Source organism: Haemorhous mexicanus, chromosome 12 (genome assembly GCF_027477595.1).
Source record: "Haemorhous mexicanus isolate bHaeMex1 chromosome 12, bHaeMex1.pri, whole genome shotgun sequence".
Lineage (NCBI taxonomy): Eukaryota > Metazoa > Chordata > Aves > Passeriformes > Fringillidae > Haemorhous > Haemorhous mexicanus.
This window is the reverse complement of record NC_082352.1, coordinates 21843895-21863778: the sequence shown is the minus strand read 5'-3', so window position 1 is coordinate 21863778 and position 19884 is coordinate 21843895. Positions and strand designations below refer to the sequence as shown.

The 19884-nt window shown below is 66.7% G+C and overlaps 4 protein-coding genes across 5 annotated transcripts; 1 reads left to right on the top strand and 3 right to left on the bottom strand.

Annotated features, from left to right (window-relative positions):
- Nucleotides 1–754: 754 nt before the first annotated feature.
- SNTB2 (syntrophin beta 2) lies at nucleotides 755–7789 on the bottom strand. Its single transcript, XM_059857600.1, has 7 exons — nucleotides 7306–7789; nucleotides 3741–3951; nucleotides 3144–3354; nucleotides 2567–2709; nucleotides 2239–2435; nucleotides 1986–2167; nucleotides 755–1787 (listed from the first exon to the last, which is right to left on the bottom strand). Exons 1-7 carry the CDS (start codon nucleotides 7733–7735, stop codon nucleotides 1695–1697), a joined length of 1467 nt encoding a protein of 488 aa, XP_059713583.1. The 5' UTR covers nucleotides 7736–7789; the 3' UTR covers nucleotides 755–1694.
- Nucleotides 7790–8369: 580 nt separating this feature from the next.
- On the bottom strand, nucleotides 8370–13135 carry UTP4 (UTP4 small subunit processome component). 2 transcript variants are annotated; one of them, XM_059857590.1, is made up of 16 exons: nucleotides 12898–13134; nucleotides 12463–12654; nucleotides 12296–12380; nucleotides 12105–12194; nucleotides 11783–11991; nucleotides 11485–11656; nucleotides 11313–11404; nucleotides 10846–10942; nucleotides 10593–10657; nucleotides 10371–10493; nucleotides 10099–10258; nucleotides 9757–9863; nucleotides 9439–9534; nucleotides 9146–9331; nucleotides 8957–9067; nucleotides 8370–8594 (listed from the first exon to the last, which is right to left on the bottom strand). In XM_059857590.1, exons 1-16 carry the CDS (start codon nucleotides 13054–13056, stop codon nucleotides 8478–8480), a joined length of 2061 nt encoding a protein of 686 aa, XP_059713573.1. In that variant the 5' UTR covers nucleotides 13057–13134; the 3' UTR covers nucleotides 8370–8477. The 2 variants fall into 2 exon arrangements, with proteins under 2 accessions (XP_059713573.1, XP_059713572.1); XM_059857589.1 differs by having other exon boundaries at nucleotides 8957–9331; nucleotides 12898–13135.
- A 24-nt stretch (nucleotides 13136–13159) lies between these two features.
- CHTF8 (chromosome transmission fidelity factor 8) lies at nucleotides 13160–14900 on the top strand. The gene is made up of 4 exons (XM_059857592.1): nucleotides 13160–13211; nucleotides 13743–13782; nucleotides 13859–13976; nucleotides 14045–14900. The coding sequence occupies exons 2-4, from the start codon at nucleotides 13760–13762 to the stop codon at nucleotides 14258–14260; spliced, it is 357 nt and encodes a 118-aa protein (XP_059713575.1). The 5' UTR covers nucleotides 13160–13211; nucleotides 13743–13759; the 3' UTR covers nucleotides 14261–14900.
- Nucleotides 14708–18919, bottom strand: HAS3 (hyaluronan synthase 3). The gene is made up of 4 exons (XM_059857591.1): nucleotides 18871–18919; nucleotides 17449–18069; nucleotides 16826–16927; nucleotides 14708–16725 (listed from the first exon to the last, which is right to left on the bottom strand). The coding sequence occupies exons 2-4, from the start codon at nucleotides 18067–18069 to the stop codon at nucleotides 15802–15804; spliced, it is 1647 nt and encodes a 548-aa protein (XP_059713574.1). The 5' UTR covers nucleotides 18871–18919; the 3' UTR covers nucleotides 14708–15801.
- Nucleotides 18920–19884: the final 965 nt, after the last annotated feature.

The following is a 19884-nucleotide window of genomic DNA, read 5'->3' as shown; positions in this document are numbered from 1 at the left end:
TGTGAGACGTACCGGTTTGTGGGCGTGGTTTCTGCAAGCCCCGCCCAGGGGGCGCGGAGTGCTCGCGAATTCCCCAAATAGACGTGTGTGAGTGTGTGAGTGTGTGTGTGTGAGTGTGTGTGTGTGTGTGTGTGTGTGTGTGTGTGTGTGTGTGTATGTTCATTCATGAGTGTTTACATGTGTTTACATGTGTTTATGTGTGTTTGTGTGTGTTCATTAGTGTTTATGGGGGTTTTTGTGTGTGTTCATGAGTGTACACGTGTGTTTGTGCGTGTGTTTGTGTGTTTGTGTGTGTGTTTACATGTTCACGTGTGTCTGTGTGTATGTTCATGTGTCTCTGTGTGTTTACATGTTCACGTGTGTCTGTGTGCCCAGGTGCACACCCCTGTGTGCACAGTATTTGCGCACACACTGAGCACATCTGTGCGGTATTTCCCTGTGCACCCCTACTCCCCCAAACACCTGCAGGCACCTGTGCCCGCTGCTGTACCCACCTGTCCCGCTGCTGTACCCACCTGTACCCCCTGCTGTACCCACCGGTGCCCGCTGCTGTACCCACCTGTGCCCCCTGCTGTACCCACCTGTACCCGCTGCTGTACCCACCTGTCCCCCGCTGCCCCTGCTGTAAAATTTGCCCCAGCCGCCTCAGAAATCCCCAGAGGCCCCACCCCAGAGATCCCCCCCGTTCCTTCCAGAGACCCTCACTCCTCCCCCCATCCCTACCCCAGACTCAAAATGAGACCCGGAGCCCCTGGAAAAGGCAATCTGATATAAATAGCGATTTACAAAGAATACAAAAATAGAAGGAGGGGGGCAGCACCCGAGCCAGCACCCCACAGGACCCCACAGCCCCCAGAAGCAGAGACCGGTGCAGGAGTTTGGCCATGGGGTGCGGGGGTCCAGGCAGGAGGGGGGAGCCCTGGAGGTCCTACCTGTGCCCCCCAGTCCCCAGGGTGTGGGAGCTGCCCCCAAGGGGAGGGAAAATACAAAAAGCGAAAAGTGCATCAATCTACGTGTCCTGCCCCGGGGCAGGGGCACGGGCTGGGGAGGGACAGCCCCGCAGGGTCCCTGTGCCCCGGCCCCGGGCACAGACACGGCGTCTGTCCAGCCTTTGGGAGATCTGGGGGGCACAGCTGGGGGGCACGGGGCATGGGGGGGAGGCCAAGCCTCAGGTACCGGGACCCTGGGCCAGAGCACCCCGTCTGCACCCCTGAGTGCCCCCTGTAAGACAAATGTGTCCCCCCACCCTGAGCAGGGCCTGGGAACCCTGTCATGCAGCAATAGGGGGTCCCACAGCCCCAGCCCTGTCCCATGTGGGGACATTGTGACCTCTTTGGGGAAAGCCCCAAGGCAGGGGGACACTGGCTCCCCTGGAGGTGAGCTGGGGACACCAGGGGTCCCCCAGGCGGGAGGCCGAGCTGGCCCCGCTCCAAGGCACAGGCGGTGAAATCAGCGATGGCTTCAACCCCGGGGGGATTAAAGCTGGTGTGTGTAACCCGAGCCCCCCGGGCACTGGGGGGCCGGCAGCGCTGGCGTGGGGCAGGAGGGGCTTGCCCCCGCAGCCGTCCTGTCGCATTCCCGGCGGCTCTCAGGGCAGCGATCCCAGTCCCAGCAAGGCACCGATGGGGCAGGAGAGGTCGGGGCACCCTCTGTGGCCCCCAGCTGGTTGGTGACAGGGCGAGGGGCTGGGGCACCTATGCCAGCAGCCCCATGCGGGTGACTTTGGCCGAGAGGAAGGTGTGCAGGACGAAGACGATGGGTTTGGGGCAGGAGTGCAGGTCCAGCGCCTGGGGGGAGATGGAGAGTGGTATCAGCCCCACCATATCCCACCGGGGACTGCGGGGCTGGGGGCTCCAGTCAGCCAAACCCAGTGAGTCTGGGCAGCTGGGATGCTGCAGGGATGGGGGAAAGCAGGAGGAAGCAGGGGGGGCCCCAGAGGAAGACCCCCCCAAAGCAGGGGGTGAGCCCAGCTGCCCCCTTCTCACCAGCTCCCCCTCAGGGCCCCCAAAATCCAGGTAGAGGGTCCTGATGCCGTCATCTGCAGACATCTTCAGCCGCTCGTAGGGGTAGCGGAAGAGCACGCTGGGGCCCGGCTCCTCCCGGGAGATGGTGAACCCGCCCTCGTAGTGGATGGAGAGCTGCACCTCCTGCCCGCCCAGCGTGCAGCCTGCGGGCACAGCCGCTGTCAGCCCCGGAGGGGGCCCGGGGGCAGCGGGGGCCCAGCACCGCGGCACTCACCCACGGTCACCTCCTTGATCAGCTCGGCGGCGGCGTGGCAGCCCTGCACCAGGACGCGCGTCCACGCCGACAGGTCCCGGTGGGTCTCCACGCGGAACACATGCATCTCCACGCCCTGGCGAGAGCCCGTCCGCGTGGCGAACGTCAGCTCCGAGCCCAGCGCGGGCGAGCGGCGCCCGGAGCCGGAGTGCACCAGCCTGGAGGGGAAGGGATGGCCGGGGTCAGGGCACGGTGGCAGTGCTGGCACCGTGTCACCCCGTCGGCGTTCTGGTGCTTCATCCCTGCTCTGAGGCAGAGCCACGGCCCGGGGGGGCCCAGCCCAGCTCACCTGGTGGCCACAAGCGGGTAGCTGTGGCAGGGCGAGGCCCAGGCGTCCCTGGTCCAGGGCATCCCATCGTAGAGCAGCAGGTCCTTCTCCGTCACTGCCATGAGCACCGGCCGCCACTGCTGCCGCCCGCCGTCCAGGCGTGCCTGCCGGGCACCCGGGCACCGTGAGGGGTGCCAGGGGCCCACCACAGCCCAGGCACACAAGCCCTGAGCCCCGGGTCAGATGGACCCCAAGCCAGGGGTTCCTCATTGCCAGGAAGCATCCACAGCACTGCCATCCTGGAACCCAAGCTGGGAGCAGCCCCCAGGGGTCCTGCTCACCACACTGCCAGGCTGGCTGCAGCTCTCAGGCAGTGAATTCATGGAATAGGGAGGGTGTGATGAGGGGTTCCATCTGGAAAGTCCCAGTGGGAGAAGGGGCTGAGGGTACAGGAAATGCTGCTATCACCAGGGCACAGCCGGATGGGAGAGCAGCAGAGCCAGAGCCCAGGCTGCATCCACAGCCCCACTGGCGTCCTTGGCACATCCCTGGCACTGCTGTCCCTGGGAGCACCCCGGCACACCCCATCAGTGCATACCTGCTCGGCCAGCCAGGCGATGTGCTTCACCTCCCGGCCACCAGCCGTGGGGCTGCCAGAGCCCAGCGTGGCGTTGAGCTCGGCCAGGACCTGGGGCAGCAGCGCGGTGATGTTGGCGTGCAGGGCGCTGAACCAGGCGTGGGCCGTGGCCGTGTCCCGGCAGCGCAGCACCAGCGTGTTCCGGCTGTCGGGCGAGTGCAGCTCGATCAGCCTGCAGGGGACGGGGACACGGCCCAGGGTGGGACATCAGCCCCTGCCTGGGCCCAGCACCGCAAACTGGCCGCACTGCTTTGGGGCCTCCGCTGTGCATTTCCACCTGCCAGGGCTTTCAGCCCTCATTTTAAGGCAGAGGGGCTGCTGGGGGTCTGGCAGGGAACATGGCATAGCCCTGGCCCCGGCCAAACCCTCTGCAGGGTCCTTCCACAGCTCAGGGGGCGAAGCAGGGGGTCACAGCCTCAGCAAGGGGCAGCCCCCAGCTGTGCCCAGGCTGTCCATGGGGTGAGGGGTCTCTCACAGTGGCACTGGTGGGCAGACCCAGCCGTGTCCTGGGGGTCTTTGGGGAGCAGGATCTCCCCCACTGGCAGCCCCTGCCCTCACCTGTTCTCCAGGTCGGGCATGCTGAGGTTCCGGGCAGCAAAGCACATCTTGAGGGGGATCACCTTGCGGTCACGGGGGCCCTGGTGCTGGGGGGACCCCGAGTCCTCGCTGCCACTCAGGCTGGGGGACTGTGGGGCTGCCCCCTCCCACGGCAGGTCCGACACCAGCGACGGCTTCTTGATGTAGGGGGTCACCTCCCGCATGAACTTAACTGTGGGGAGTGGGGGCACAGTCAGGCCTGGGGAGGGTCCTGCAGCCCCACACCACAGCCCTGTGCCCCAGGACAACGTGACCCTCCCACACCAAGGCTTGGAGGGTTCTGGGGGGTCCCACCCTGTCCGGGTCGGGGATGTCCCGAGTGAAGGACGGGGCTGGCAGCTCATCCATCCACGCTGCCGGCGCGGGTGTAGGAAGGGGAAGGCGCCACAGGACAATGGTGCTGGGCGGGAGGTCAGGCTGCAGCCCATCCTGGTCCCATCCTGCCCAGCCAGGGCTGTGCCCGCCAAGTTTCCAGCCCTGCTGGCGATGCTGGGCCGGCACTGTCGCTCACGCCCCGACGGCAGCCCCGCAGGGCGAGGAGGAGGGTGCACAGCCAAGACATCCCGGCTCCACGCGCCTCTCCAGGCCGGGAAGGAAGGAAGGAGGCTCCAGCTCCAGCTCCTGCTCCCCCCGGAGTGTCCCAGCCCAGCACCGCCCCGCTGACAGCAGCCCTGGACCCCCGCCCGGACACGGCAGCCAAGGCCGAGGGAGGGACGCGCTGGGGACAGAGATGGGGCAGGGAGAGGGAAAACCAAACCAAAACAGCAAATGAGCTGCTCAGCACTGGGAAGCCAGTGGTGAAAGGATCCTGGAGCCGGCACGATGCCACAGCCAGGCCCTCTGGAGGGGGAGCGACACTGGCGGTGGGGCCCAGGCTGTGCTGCTGCCAGTCCTTCACTGCGGGGCTGCGAGCGGGAAGGGGGAGCGAGGCCGGGACGGCAGGGATGGAAATGGGCAGGAGACACCGGTCCCCCGCCTTACCACCGGCTCTGCTGAGCCACGAGGTGCTTGCCCTTGCTGTGGGCAGCACAGGAGTTAATATTAGCTGCCGGCTCGCTGATCCCGGGATTACCGCCGGCCCCGCACCCCTAATCCCGCTCCGGGCGGGCCGGGCGGGGAGCGCCGCGGGCAGCAGTTCGGCCGGCAGCTCCCGCGGCGGGGCCGCTCGGCAGATGTTTGCCAGATGTGGGCAGCCGCCTCCAGCACTGGGAGGGAGCTCAGCACGAGGGGGCTCCAGCTCACAGCGCTGCGACCCTGCGGTGCAGGCACTGACCCCGATGGAGTCAGGAGGGCTAGAGGCCAAGCTGGGCAGGCAGCAGCACTGGAGCCTGAGCTCTGAGCCAGGGCGCTGCCAGAGGACTGTGGGTGCCCCGTGGTGACCAGGAATGGTGGATGCCCAGGACTGCGTCTGCCCATGGTGGGACAGCAGAACTGGCTCCCAGTTTTCAGTGGGATGCATCCATGGTGCAGGCAGGACCCGGAGCACCTTGTGCCAGCAGGCACGTGGCTGGCACAGGGGTGGGGACACCTGCAAACACCCCTTCTGCTTCTGTTGAGCCGGTGACCAGCACACAGCTGCACTGCTGCCCTGGCAGGGCCACCATCACCCCGGCACAGGCGCTGCCGCCCCACCCACGCGCTCGCCGCAGAGGAAGCCCAGCTGTCGCCTGCACCCCTGGCCGGTCCCACCGCAGGAAGGCGGCAGCTCCGGCTGCACGGCACTGCCGGCTGCACACCGGGGCCGAGCCCCCTGCACCCAGCAGGGAGCACCACCAGGTTTCCCAAGGCTTGTGCCCGGCCGTGGCCCTGGCAGTGCCCGTGGCCCGCACCACACCCACAGCTCCCCGCGGGGCGGAAGGGCTCCCTTCCCCCAGGGCAGCAGACGGGGCCCGTGGGTGCTCGGGGAGGTGCTTGGGGTGGGCCCTGAGGCCAAACCCAGCCCCCAGGATGGGTGACACCAGCCCCACGGAGATGCTGTGCGGGGCTCATGGTTTCCCCTCCACCACTGGCACGGAGCCCAGGGGAAGCTCTGGCACCTGCGAGGGTGATCACAGCTCCAGGGCTGTGAGGAGGGATGGGGCTGGATGGCACGGCCAGTGTCCCCCACCAGCTCCTCTGCAGAGTCTGCTGATAGCAGCTGATCACTGGCTGGTCCCACCAGAGCCACCGGAGCAGCCGCGCCCAGCACAGTGAGAAGGGAAAGGAAGGGAAAGGAAGGGAAAGGAAGGGAAAGGAAGGGAAAGGAAGGGAAAGGAAGGGAAAGGAAGGGAAAGGAAGGGAAGAGGCGTCTGCCGCGGCACCCATGCCCGTGGCGGAAGCGAAGGACAAACACAGCACGGGGCTGGAGCTCCTGTGGGACAGGATCAAACGGCTGGGCAGCAGGAGGAAGGACAGGCAGCAGGAGGAAGGATGTGCTGAGCCGGGCACGGGGTCCCGTGGGGACCCTCGCTGTGTCCAACAGCAGCCCCCGACCACAGCACCAAGCCTGACCCCGCCGCTCCACCTCGGCCCCTCTGGCACCCCAGCAGGGCTCAAGCACCTCGAGCCAGCTGTGCCCGCACCAGGGAGCCCAGCCGTGTCCCCTCATGCCACTGCAGTGTGCCAGGGGCGTGTGGCAAAGCAGCAGCACCCGTCCCTGTACCCTGTGCCCAACGGGCACCGTGCCCATGGAGCAGCCTCACGCAGCAGAGGACGGACGGACGTGCCAGGACAGCAGGACGGTGTGTGTGGCACCACAGCACTGTGTGATCGGTAGCCCACCGTGACCCGCGGCACGGGGGGCTGGTGGCCTGGTGGTGCCCTGCGGCACAAACCCCGTGCCGCACCACCGGGCTGGGCAGGTCCTGCCCGAGCTTGTCGGGCTGCCGGGAACAGGTCGGGCAGGAGCCGGTGGCTCCGCCAGGCCAGCCCCGAGCCAGCTGCGCTGGGCACAGGGCCCGGGGGACACCGAGCCTGCGGAGGGCTGAGCCCGCAGGGACAGGGGCAGAGCCTGACCAACGCCCGGGGTCACAGCCCGCCCTGGGGACACTCAGCCAGACTGGGGATTGTCACCAAGGATAAGGGACAACCTGTTCAGGGGGACGCCACAGCCAGGGGACAACAAGTCTATCCTGGGGGACCCTGAGTCTGTCGCCGGGACCCCAGGTCTGTCTCTGAGGGACCCAAGTCCGTCCTGGAGGAACACAATCAGTGGAGAAATCCTGTCCTTGTCCCCAGGGGTCCCCATCCTGCCACAGAGGGAACAGCCCGAGCCGGGGGGAACACCCCAGTCCCTGTCCCCGTGCCTGGGGACCCCTTGTGGCTGCGGGGATTTGGGGGGGGACACACAAACGCGCCCGGACTGGGGTGGGGGAGAGGCGTCCCACACCCGGAAAAGGGACCCAAAGGGGGTCCGGGAGTCCGGTGACAGAGGCAGGGAGGTGTGGTGGGAGCCGGTAACGGCGGGGGAGCCCCGGGGCGGGGGACAGGAGAGTACCAGGGGCCCGTACCGGGGATTCGGGATGAGGGGAAGGGTTTGAGGCGTTACCTTCAAGGATGACCTCCCTCCCGGCTCTCTTCAGCGCCTGCACAGCTTGATCGTGGGTGGCATCGCGGAGATCGACGCCGTTAACAGCGAGGATGGCGTCGCCTAACCGGAGCGCTCCGCTCCTTTCCGCCGCCAATCCCGGGAAGATCCTTGAGATCAGCACCGGCATCCGATTCTCCCGACCTCCCTTAATGCTGATCCCGAGCCCTCCCGCCTCCGCTTTCACCACCCGCACCCTCCTCACGCCACCGGGTGCCGCCGCCTCCGCGTTGCCGTTCACCACGCCGTTCACCACCGACGGATCGCCGGTTCCCGGTTCCGCCGTTAAGCTCAGCGTTTCCCCGGTCAGTTCCGCCGACACGCGGACCCAGCGCTCCCGCAGGAGCAGCTCCAGCAGCCCCGTTTTACAAGCCCGGGTCCACACGGCCATGCCGCCGCCGCCGCCGCCGCCGCCGGTCACCGGGGAAGGGGCGTGGCCTCGCGGAGGGCGCGGTTTGCGGCCCCGCCCCCGCCCGCATGGCGCGCTGCGGTAGGCTCGGGGGCACGGGAGGACGGGGTGGAGCCGCCCCGCCCCCACCCCCGCAGCAACCAATCAGAGAGGTGGCGGCTAAGCCGCTGCTGCTGTGATTGGTCATGATGAAGGGCGGGGCCTGTGAAGCCACGCCCCCGAACGCCATGTCTGGCACTGAGATTTATTTGGCGCGCTGCGAATTTATTTCACGAGCTACGCTTTTAATCTCTCGTGTTCTCCGGGGATCCCTGATTTCTCTCCCTCCCTCCTGGGGAAATGACGCTTCCCTGCCCCATGCAACACCCCCAGACCCCCGTCCTTAGGAAACGAGGCTGCCCGGCCCCAGGCAGCACCCACGGACCCACGCGACTGCTGGGGAGAGTGAAACCAACGTGGGATTAGACACTGTGAGGGAAAGGGGATGGAATGTGGGGTGTCATCTTGTCCCCGCGCCCCGGGGAGGAGAACTGGAAGGATATGAAATTCATGTTGACATGATGGTGGTGTGACAACAGGGAGTCACACACAAGGATGAGCCCTGAGCCTGGGCATGTACACAACAGTGAGGTTTTATTCCTACAGCACCTTAAGAAAATTCTTACAGTGCCCCAGGAAGGCAGCACAGAGACAGTTCCCGAGGTTGGAGTGGCTTCTTCTGCTCTCAGGTGCCAAATTTCTTCTGTTGCACAGGCAGAGGCAGCTGGGTTTTGAAGTCCATGATGGGTCTTTCCACCACAACCAGGCAGTTCTTGTCCAGCAGATCCATGAAGAGCAGTGGCTGCAAGGCAGGAGATGGGAATCGTAAAGTCAGGGAATGGTTTGGGGTGGAAGGGACCTTAAAGGGAACTCGTTCTACCCTCTGCCATGGGTAGGGACACCTTCCACTATCCCAGGTTGCTCCAAGCCCTGTCCAACCTGGCTTTGGGCACTTTAAGGGATCCAGGAGCAGCCACAGCTTCTCTGGGCACCTGTGCCAAGGCCTGCCCACCCTGCCAGGGAACAATTCCATCCCACTATCCCATCTAACCCTGCCCTCTGGCAGTGGGAACCCATTCCCTGTGTGCTGTCCATACCCTTGTTCCAAGTCCCTCTCCAGAGCTGAGCACCTCCCCGACCCCGCTCCGCCACACCATCACCCACCTGGAACTTCTTGCAGATCTTGAAGGCGTGGAGCTGCCTCTTCCTGGCCGTCTCTGGGAGCTGTTTCAGGGTGCTCTGGTTCATCAGGAGGGCGCTGTCGTCGGGCAGGGGCTGCGGGAGGGGAGCGGGCACAGCGCGGGTCAGGCTCTGCAGGAGCCCCCGGCACCCCCAGCCCTCCCGCCCGCTCACCAGGGACTTGTCGAGCACGCAGAGCAGGTAGGTGTCGTGGAGCAGGATGTGGGAGGGGTTCTTGGGGTTGAAGGTGATGTGAGTGATGGGCGAGTCGCGCTCCAGCCAGGCGCGGTGCAGCCCCCGGCTCTGCACGGCGCGGCTCCAGCTCGTGTACTGCTTCTCGGGGATGCTGAACTCAAACAGCTGCGGGGCAGCACGGCAGGGACACGCTCAGGGCCGCCCGCTCCTGCCAGCTGCTCCAGCCAGGGAAGGGAGCAAGGCCACGAGAGCTCAACTAGGAGAGCTCCTACCTGCTGGTCCGAGTAGGCGATGACGAGGTTGTTGGTGCTGGGGTGGATGGCGATGGCCGATACGGCGCAGTCGTAGGTGGGCACCACGCAGTGATGCTGCAGGAGGGGACAGTGCACTGATGGGACCCGCCAGGGTACTGCTGACAGCTCTCCCACACACCCACCCCTGACCAGAACGTCCAGGACTGCCTCTGACCCCTTTCCCACACACCCACCCCAGCCCTGCTCCAGGGATGCAGTGATGGCTCCCAGGGGGGCCGTGCCTGCTCAGTCCCCCCTCCCATGTCCCCTGAGGCTGGGGGGTCACTCCAGGCCCACCTTGAAGCATTTCAGGTTGTAGATGTGGATGGCCCAGTCGCCGCTGACTGCTGCCAGCCAGTGCCCGTCCGCGCTTGGTGCCAGCAGGTAAACGGCCTCGGAGCAGCCTGCAGAGAGCCTCGGGCTCAGAGGGGTGCAGGGAGCCCCAAACCCCAGAGACACCCAGCCCCACATCCCCCCTGATTGCCCAGTGCCAGGCCACCAGGGCACAAACACCCCAGGAGAGACTCACACACCCCTGAGGGCAGGAAAGGGGGACACCCCCCTCTGTACCCACCCAGAGGTGGGTGAGAGATGGGGAGGGGGATGCAGAGCCCAGGAACCCCCAGCCCCACCCCACACCTGAGGGTGGCCGCAGGGTGTGCAGGTGTTTGCAGCCCCCCGGCTCCAGCAGCTGGAAGACGTGGACAGATCCTCGAGTGGAGGCCACGAAGAGACTCTCGGAGTCGGCGGAGAACTGGAGCTGGTAGGCTGGGGGCAGCAGCTTGGGCACTTTGGGGACCTGGGAGTGGGGAGAACGCAGCCTTGGCAGCCACCCCACTGCCACCCACAGTCCCCCTGAGTGACAGTGGCCAGGCCAGCCCCCAGGCCCCCGCAGCCCCCCAGCCCCTGACCTTCCTGAGGCTGACGCCGTCCCCGTCGCAGCGCACGCGGTACAGCTGGAAGCGGGAGGCCGTGGAGTAGCCCAGCCAGGTGCCGCAGGGTGAGACGCAGCTGCAGTAGATGTGCTCCGGGCCCTGGGAACGCCACGGGACTCAGGGGGGCCTGAGGAACCCCCAGAGCCCAGCACACACCCCTCGGCTGCCCCAGGGGCACCCCAGCCCACTCAGCCCTACCTTGCTCTTGAGCTGCACCAGGTGCTCGGGCATCCGGCACAAGGGAAGGACCTCGCCATCCTTTCCTGGGAAAGGAACCACACAGACCACCAGTGAGAGTGGGAAAACCACATGGGGCTCTTTGAGCAGCTGGGGATCCTGAGGGAGTGCACAGACCCTTCCCTGAGGCCCGGGACAGCTCAATACCAAAATCCTGCTGGCAGCCCGGGCTCTGCCAGGGAGCTGACACCTGAGAGCTGCACCCGTGACTCACCGGTCTCCTCAGTGGAGCCAAGTCTCCAGAGCTCCAGGTACTGGGAAAACTGGAAGAGGAGCAGCCGGGCTTTCCTGGCGCAGGAGACGAGGCGTCGCTGCGTGGAAAAATAGGCAGGATGTCAGGGACGCACAGCCTGGCACAACGGGCTGGGGCACAGCCAGAATGCCCTGGGGTGCTGGTGACTCCGAACAGAGGAGAGCAGGGAAATCAGGTCCCGTGGGATGGGAGCCTGGAGATGGATATCCAGCAGGACCAGCAAGACCAGCTTGACAACTTGCACTGCTCCTCGGCAGAGCCTCCAGATGTACCAGAGAAGGAGACACAACGGGGCAGAGGAGGAAGCCAGGCACAGGGAAGGAACCCTGGCGGGGCAATGAGGGCACCTGGAAGGGCAGGGAGACCCCGCCCTGGTGGAGCCCTGCCAGTCCCACCAGCTCCAAGACGCCAGTCCCTGCACCACTCACATGGGGGAAGGTGAATTTTCGGAGCGCTGCATCGTAGCTCTTCTTCTGCACCTTCTCCATCAGCGGGCGGATCACCAGCTGGGCGTCCAGGCCTGGAAGCCAAGCACAGATCAGCCCAGCCGGTACCGGGAGGGCAGACCCTGCCCAGTCCCGGTGCCCCCGGCAGTCCTACCCCCGGAGATGAGGGCAGTGGGGCTGTGTGCCACAGCCCGCACGTCGTGGCTGTGGAACTGGAAGGGCTTTGTCCGCACCCAGCGCTTCTCCAGCCCGCCCAGCCTCACGGGCAGCAGCTGCAGATGGTAGGTGGCCCCGGTCGAGGTGCCCACGATTATGCTGTCCTCCTTCTGTGGAGGGAAACGGGACGGGGCTGTGGGAGCAGACTGGGAACAGCAGGAGGGCACTGCCAGGAGGCATCGAGTGCAGCAGCCCCCGCTCCCCGTCAGCCAGGGGGACCTGGGGTTGTCACCCACCTGTGCCACGGCCAGCGAGAGCACGGCCGAGGTGCTGACGGTGTGGGACTCTGCCAGCGTGCCCTGCTCCCAGTCCCAGAACTGCACCCTCCCAAAGGAGTCGGCGCTGACCACGGTGCCGCTGGACAGGAGGGCGATGGCCCACACCACGCACTCGCGCTTGGCCTTCTCCATGTGGTAGTTCACCATGATCCTCTGCACCGTCTGGCCTGCAGTGGGAGAAGGTTGGGGGTGGCCGGGGGATCCCCCAGTGCCCGGCAGGGCCGGTGGGTGCCGGGGGTCCCGGGGGATGGGATGGGGCTGCTCCTGGGACAGGAGGTACCTGAAGTGACATCGATCACACGGAAGAAGTCAATGGAGCCAGCCACGATGTGAGTGTCCGAGGGGTGCCAGGACAGGCAGAGGACACGGCCTGGGGAGGGAGGGAAGCTCCGTGTGAGAGCCCGTGGGCTCGCAGCCCCACGGTCACCGGGATGGGACAGCCGGAGGGACGGTGCTGCAGAAAGGACTCACCTTTCCTCCTGTCCAGGTTCCGCTCGAACTGGATCCCCCCAGGAACCACTTGGAAGATCTTGACAGAGCCGTCCTCGCAGCCGATCTGCGGGGGCCGGGATCAGCGGGGCACAGCGGGACCCTCTCCCCGCGCCGCCGGCCCCGGCGCCGCTCCCGACGGGACTCACCGCCAGCTGCGTGCCGGTGCCGTTGGCCACCATGCTCCAGATGGGTCCCCCGCCGCCATCGACGCCGCGGGCCGCGCTCAGCCCGGACAGGTCGTACTCGGTGATGTCCCCGCCGAGCCCGGCCCCGAAGAGCCGGTCCCCGGCCGCCCAGCACAGCGACTCCACCGACCGCGCCTCGTGCCCGGGGATCACCTGCGCAGGGACCGGGTCACACCGCGGCACCGGTACCACCCGGTACGGACGGACAGGGCCGGGTAACGCCCGGTACAGCCCCGGTGAGGTTCGACACAGGCCCGGTACAGGCTCGGTGCCGATCAGAAGGACCAAGCAAGCCCCGTACGGGCTCGGTACGTGCCCGGTACAAGCTCGATAAAGCCCGGTGCGGCTCAGTACAGGTCCGGTACATCCCGGTACGGCCCGTACCGGCGCCCTCACCTTCTCCTGGAAGTAGTTGGCGGCGAAGTTGTACACCTCGACGGCGCCGTCGGTGCGGGCCAGGGCCAGGCGGGTGCCGCGGGGGTGGCAGGCGAGGCAGCGCACGCCCGCCGGCACCAGCCCGAAGAACCGAACCCGGTGCACCTCGAACTCGCCCATGGCGCTCCGCCGGCCCCGGCGCCGCTCGGCTCCGCTCCGCTCCCGCTCCGCCCCACGTGCGCGCGGCGCGCCGGAACCGGAGCTGCCCCCGGGCCGCGCGGAACCGGAAGCGGAAGCGGCGGCGCGGCGGGAGATTCGTGCGGGGCCGGCGGCGGGTGCGGGAGTGGGGCCGGGGCGGCGCGGCCGGGGCGCGGCGCGGGGCGAGCGCACGGTGCAGGCGGGAGGGATCCGACCCCGAGAGACCCAGCCGGGCTGCCCCGGGCTGTCCCCGCGACACCGGCGCCGCTGGAGGGCACCAGCGCCCCGCGGGACCGGGGGGCGCAGGGCCCGGGGGCGGGATCCGGGCCTAGGGGTCTGGGGGATGCTGCAGGGCCCGTTGGCGGGTCTGGGCCTGGGGAGCGGGATGGGCCCGGGGACGGGATGGGCCTGGGCGGGTCTGAGCTCTGGGCATGGCGGCTGGGGCTGCTGGGGCAGGATCTGGGGGGCAATAGAACCAGGGCTTGGGGATCTCTGGGGACCGGGGGGGCTGGAGGGCCTGGGGGGGATGGATCTCAGGATCTGCAGGGTCTGTGCATGGGGGCCTGTGGGGCCTGGCGGTGGAAGTTCATCCTGGGGTCCCCAGAAGAGAAGGGCCGGGGGCTCCTGCTCCCCTCCCCGCTTCCCCTGTCCTGACTGTGTCTCTGCAGCCCCTGGCAGGCCCGGCATGGTGCAGATCGTCATCTCCAGGTGAGCCCCAAGGGTCCCATCCCCATGGCCCCTGTGCCTGCTGGGGCCCGGGTGACACTCCCCATCTCTCCCGCAGCGGTGGCACAGGGACCCCGGCACAGTGGGTGCTGCTGGAGCTGCAGGGCGAGGTGGAGCCCCGGCAGAGCGGGGACCTGGCCGGGAGCCTGCTGGGAGACCTGCACTACACCTGTGAGGTGAGGCTGGACACTGCCGGGACGTGCCGGGGACAGTCCAGCCCAGCCTCACCCTCCGCTCTCCCCAGGGCATCCCTGTGCTCATCGTGGGTCACCACATCCTCTACGGGAAGGTGGTGCAGCTGGAGAAGCCGTTTGCTGTGCTGGTGAAGCAGGGAGGAGCCTCCCAGCCCAGCCCTGTGGGGCCCCACGGCCACTACACCGTTACTGCCCTCATCAAAACCAAACTGCTCTTCAAAACCCGCCCCAAGCCCATCATCACCCACGTGCCCAAGAAGGTCTGAGGGGAAGGATGTGGGCTATGAACTGTGCTCTGCTGCTGGAAAAGCAGCAGGGACTGGGGGAGATCCAGGACATCATCCCTGTCCTGCACAGAGGACACTGGCACTGCTGGGTCCTGTGTCTGGGCACTTCCTGGCTCACTTGTCCCCCCCAAAATGACTCTTTTCAGAGAGCAACCAAGCTCTTGGCCACAGACCCTGTGGATCACCCCAGGGGTGATGGCTCCTGGTAGGTAGGGACTTCCAGTGAGCCTGGAAGGGCTGTCCCACCCAGGGGCTGCCCACAGTGTCCAGCAGGTCTCGGGGATCCATGGAGGTGCCAGTGTGGAGATGTCTCCTTCCACCCCCTCCCTGCAGCTGTGGGGACACCCCTGCCACACAGGGACTCAGGACCAACCTCCCTCAAGTCGGGCAGGGGGTTTGGGGACCCTCCCCAAAACACACCATGTGTCCTCACTTCAAGTCTTTATTTCCACAACTCCGTCAGGATATAAAAACCAGCCTTTTCCACCCGAAATATGGAAAAAAATTCCCCTGGCAGGTTAAAAAATAAATAGATTTACAAACCATCTGCGACAATACCAAAGAGCTACAAAAGTCTTCTAAAAATCCTTGTATTAAATTAAACAAAAACCAGCTAAAAGCTCCATCTTAGAAAGGGGTTTTTATCCAAGTCCTGAAAAAAGGACCCACAGGTGAATTCCCTGGGGAGGGGAAAGTTGGGAAGCACCTTGCCTAAATCCCCATCTCCCCACTGTTGGGAAGGTAGCGGGGTGGGAGCGATGGGGCCAAGGGTTGGCCAGAGCATGACACGGCCCCAAAGGGTCTCCAGCAGCGCCCCAGTCGGCACACAGCCCCCCCAGTTTTCCCAGTCTCTCCATGCCAGGATCCCCCCCTTGGCTCTTTGGCAAAGCTGAAGGAACCTGCTGCCCTCCTGGAGCAGCCAGACCCCCGGAAGGCCTGGGCGGATGCCCGTGGGTACGCGCCCGCACGCAGCCGTGGGGCAGAGGCAGCACCAGCCAGCAGTGCTGGCACCACGCTGACAGACTGTGTGTCCCGGGGGTGGGAAGTGCTCTAGCACCACGGAGGTGGGACTGAAATCCCTGTAAAAAGCACTGAAGGGCGGAAGGTTCTGGAGTGGGGTGTGGGGAGCGCGGCCAGCAGCGCTCCACACCAGGATGCTCCATAGGGCACAGCTGGGATGTAGCTGGCAGCACCTGGCTGGGTGGTGGGCAGCCCTGGCTTGCCTTCTCTGTGGCCAGCTTGGGATGGAAAAATGAAAGTATAAGAAAAGTTTGCACCTTAATAAAGAAAAAAAGTAAGATTTCAAGATCTGATGAGAAATGCCAAGGGTTGGGAGCGCTCAGCGCTGCCCAGCAGCTCCGGGATTGGGAAAAAGGGGACTGGGGGTGTTCACTCCAGCATGTGGGATCACCCCAGCACCTGGTGATTCCGGGATGGGGAAGAGGGGACGGCGGAGGTTACCCTGACATGTCGGATCGCCGTGGCACCCGGGATGACCCTGGCACGGGACCACCCTACGGTCAGACCTCAGTGAAGACCAACCCACACTGCTCCTGCCTCTTGCCGCAGCGGCGGGCAACGATGGCCAGGTAGAGGGTGAGCAGGGCCACCCAGTAGCAGGCATAGAGGATGGCACCTGAGACGAGGAAGGCCACCTCGGTCTCGCTGAAGAGGTCCTGGCTGTAGGCGGTGTAGGCCAGTCCGCCCAGCAGCACCGCCACCCACACCGACACTGGCAGCAGCCCCACGAAGTTCACCACGATGGTGCGGCGCCCTGAGGTGCCCCAGCCTGACTTGTTGATGGTGGCAATGGCGAATATTTTGGCGGGCAGCAGGCTGGACATGTAGAGGAGGGCGTAGAGCGACATGAAGATCATCTCGGCGTTGCCGCGCAGGAAGCAGGCGTAGGTGGCCTTGATGACGCCCACCAGCTGCACGGTCAGCAGGAACAGGAGGATGTTCCAGACACGGCCGCGGTAGAAGAGCTGGATGACAGTGGCAATGAGGAAGAAGGGGAAGAAGCCGGTGACCACTGACTCGTAGGTCATCCAGAGGTGATGCTTGTGGAACCAGAGCGCATTGTAGAGCCACTCGCGGAAGTAGGACTTGCTCCAGCGGGTCTGCTGGTTGAGCCAGCGCAGGTACCGCGTGGGCGTCTCCGTCAGGCACTTGGAGCGAGCCGTGTACTTGGTCTGGTAGCCCAGGCTGAGCACGCGGTTGGTGAGGTGCCGGTCATCCCCAAAGCTGCACTTGCTGCCCAGGAAGGTCTGGTGGTACCAGTCCTCGAGGAACTGCTGCAGCAGCGCATTGCGGTACATGCCCAGGGGGCCGCTGATGCACTGCACGCACCCGAAGTACGACTGGCACGCGCGCTCCACGTTGAAGGCCATCCAGTACCGCACGCTGCTCAGGAAGGAGAGCCACGAGTCGTACTTGTTCAGGATCTGGGGAGGGGATGGGTGTGAGCCCTGGCAGTGCTGCAGCCCCCTGGGGCCCCAGCCCTGCCCTCGCCGCCCCGGCATGCCCTCCCTCACGCCAGCGTACCTGGACATCGCCGCCGACACCGCCGACGTGGGGGTCGGCCTCCAGGATGCGGAGCATCTCGGCGGTGCAGGCGGGGTCCAGCACCGTGTCTGAGTCACACACCTGGGGGCAGAGGGAATGTCGAGCCCCGCTCCCGCCGCCCACGCGCGCCCGGCAGACAGCCCAGCCCACAGCCAGGCAAGCCTGAGCCACGGACGGCGAGACCAGGCAGAGCCCCGGAGACCGGCAGGCAATGGAGGGGAGCAGAGCACCCGGTGGTACCGGGGCACCACTGCCCAGGACACCCATCTCTGGCTGCTGGCACTGAGGGAGGACCTGTCCCAGCCAACACATGTGGGGACCTTGTACCCCGTGCCACACTGTCCCACGGGATGGCACCACAGCAGGCCATGTGCTGAGGAGCTGATGGGACACCCATGGGCAGCAGTGTGGGCAGCAGTCAACACCTCAGGAACCCCAGTACCAGCAGCCCCCAGCCCTGGTGGCTCTAGGCCAGTGCATGGAGACAGATCTGGTGTCAGGCAACCAGGTGCTACTGGGGATTCCCAGGGCTGGTCCCGTTCCACCCACAGCCCCTCTGCCCAGGATGCTCACTGCCCACATGCCCCAGCCCATGCATGCACCTGGATATAGTCCACGGAGTCTCCGAGCGCCCGGAAGGCCGTGTACATCACCTCCCGCTTCCCGCCCCACTTCTGGAGGATGCAGGAGTAGGTGTTGCTGCGGACCAGTGCCTGAACACGGGCCAGCCCTTCCCGCAGCCCGGCCTCCGTCTCCCCCTCGCCCCAGGCGTGGAAGTTGCTCCTCCAGATGTAGCTGCCGGAGTGCTCGGAGCCCATCACGTCGTGGAAGATGTCCAGCATGTAGGTGTCGTCGGGGCCGTTCCCGTCCACCACCATCACCACTTTGAGGTCGGGGAAGGCGATGCGCTTGACGGAGCGTAGGCACTTCGTCAGGTAGTCGGGGTCCTCCTGGAAGGCGGCGATGCAGAGGGCCACGGAGCGCCCCGGCCGCACCGGCTGCCCCTCGCCCCGCATGCGCCGGTGCTCCAGGAAGGCGAAGAGGCTCTGGATGAAGAGGTGCAGCCCCAGGATGGCCCCGTAGAGCCCGAAGGAGAGGTAGTGCTTCTCCGTGTGGATGAACTGGTACCCTGTGACGTATGCGGCCAGGATTCCCCCCAGCACCGCCACGGCGAAGAGGCTGGTCCCCACGACACGCAGGGCCGTGGAGAGGCTCCCTGGCATCTGGGGGGACACGGGGCGCCGTCAGGGCAGAGGGACATCCTCCCCATCAGGTCACCCAGAATGCAAAAGCGGGGTGTCCCCACTCCTCTGCTGCCCCACGGCCACCCTGTCCCTCGCTGGTCACTGGTTTGGGGGTGACACCTTCCCAGGGCCTCCACGGGGCCAGAGGAGGTGCGGGGGTCCCACAAACCCCGCTGTGTGTGGCGCCAGGTGAGGTGCAGGGGTCCCAAGTACCCCACCGAGCACAGTGCCAGCAGCCCCCATCCACCCGAGCAGGAGCACGGCTGCTCACAGGCGATGGCTGGGCTGGAGGACAGGGAAGGGCACGGGGATGTCAGGGACCGGGGTGTCTCCGGGGAAATCACGGCCGCCCAGAGCCCTCCTCCACCCCGAGCGTGTGCGGTGGGACCCCCGGCCGCTGGGACGGCAGCAGCCAGACCCCCACCCGCTGCGGGATGGGACGAGCGGCGCGGGCAGGACGGGACTGCGGAGGTGCACCGGGAGGCGGGCAGGGGGTGCGGGCAGGTCGGGGGTGCACGAGCACGTGCGGGGGTGCGGGCAGGGCGCGGAGCCAGCCCCAGGGACCCCCGGCGGCACCTCCCGGGCAGCCCCCTCCGGCTTCCCCCCGGTCCCGCAGCCCCCGGCGCTCCCGGCTCCTCCCGGTCCCGCAGCCCCCGGCGCTCCCGACTGCCCGTTACCCCCGGCCCCGCAGCCTCCGGTGCTGCCGGGCTCACAGCACCGCGGGGGCACCCCGAGCCGGCACCAGCGGGCCGGGAGGGAGGAGGAGGGACCGGGACTCACCGTGGAGGTGCCGGTGGTGGTGCCGCCGCTCCCCACCCTCCGCCGCCGCTGTGCGCCCGGCCCGGCCCGTGCGGCCCCTTTATACCACGGCGGGGCCGGCACCGCCCGCAGCCCGCGGGGGCCCCGCCCGGCACCGGCACCGGCACCGGCACCGCCGGCACCGCCCCCGGCACCAGCACCGGCACCGGCTCCAGCTCCGCCCGCAACCCCCGGGAACCCGCCCCACACCGGCAGTACCTGGCACCGGCCCGAGCCCCGCACTGCGGGAGCGATGACCGGCACCGGCAGCACCGGCAGCACCGGCGGCACCGGCGGCACCGGCATCAGCGGCATCAGCAGCACCAGTGCTGCACCGGCACTGGCCCCATCACAGGCATCACGGCACAGCTGCTATACCGGCGGCACCGGCAGCGGCTCCGGTGCTGCACCGGAACCGGCATCACCATCACCCGGCACCGGCTTCAGGCGCGGGCAGGCACGGAGCCAGCCCCAGGGACCCCCCGCAGGCGCTCGGGGTGGAGGAGGCACTGGGAAGGTGTCACCCTGTCACCCCCAAACCAGTGACCGGTGAGGGACAGGGACCGGCCACTCCATCCCCCCCGACCCGCTCTTGGGACCGCTCTCATGACACCCACGCGTCACCTTCCTGTGCCACCGTGCCCCCCCGCGGCATAAGCCACCCGTGTCACCCTGTCCCCGTGGCTGGTGGGTGCCAGGGCAGGACCAGGGGCATCCCGGGGACAGAAGCACTTTGTCCCTGCGCTGGCCTGATGGCAGGGGACAACCAGCTCCTGGAGGGGCCATTCTGAATCTGTATGAGGCAGAACCTCGACTTGGGGCTCAGATTCAGCACTTTGGGGTTTCTCAGCCCAGCCGTGTCCTGCTGTGCTGGGAGCTGGGTGTGAGGTAATGCCGGGGCTGGCTCGGAGACTCCGAGCACCAGAAGCTGGGAAAGGGGATCCCTGCAGCAGGAGCACCCCGGCTGGGGACACGGCCAGGACTCCCAGCCTTGCA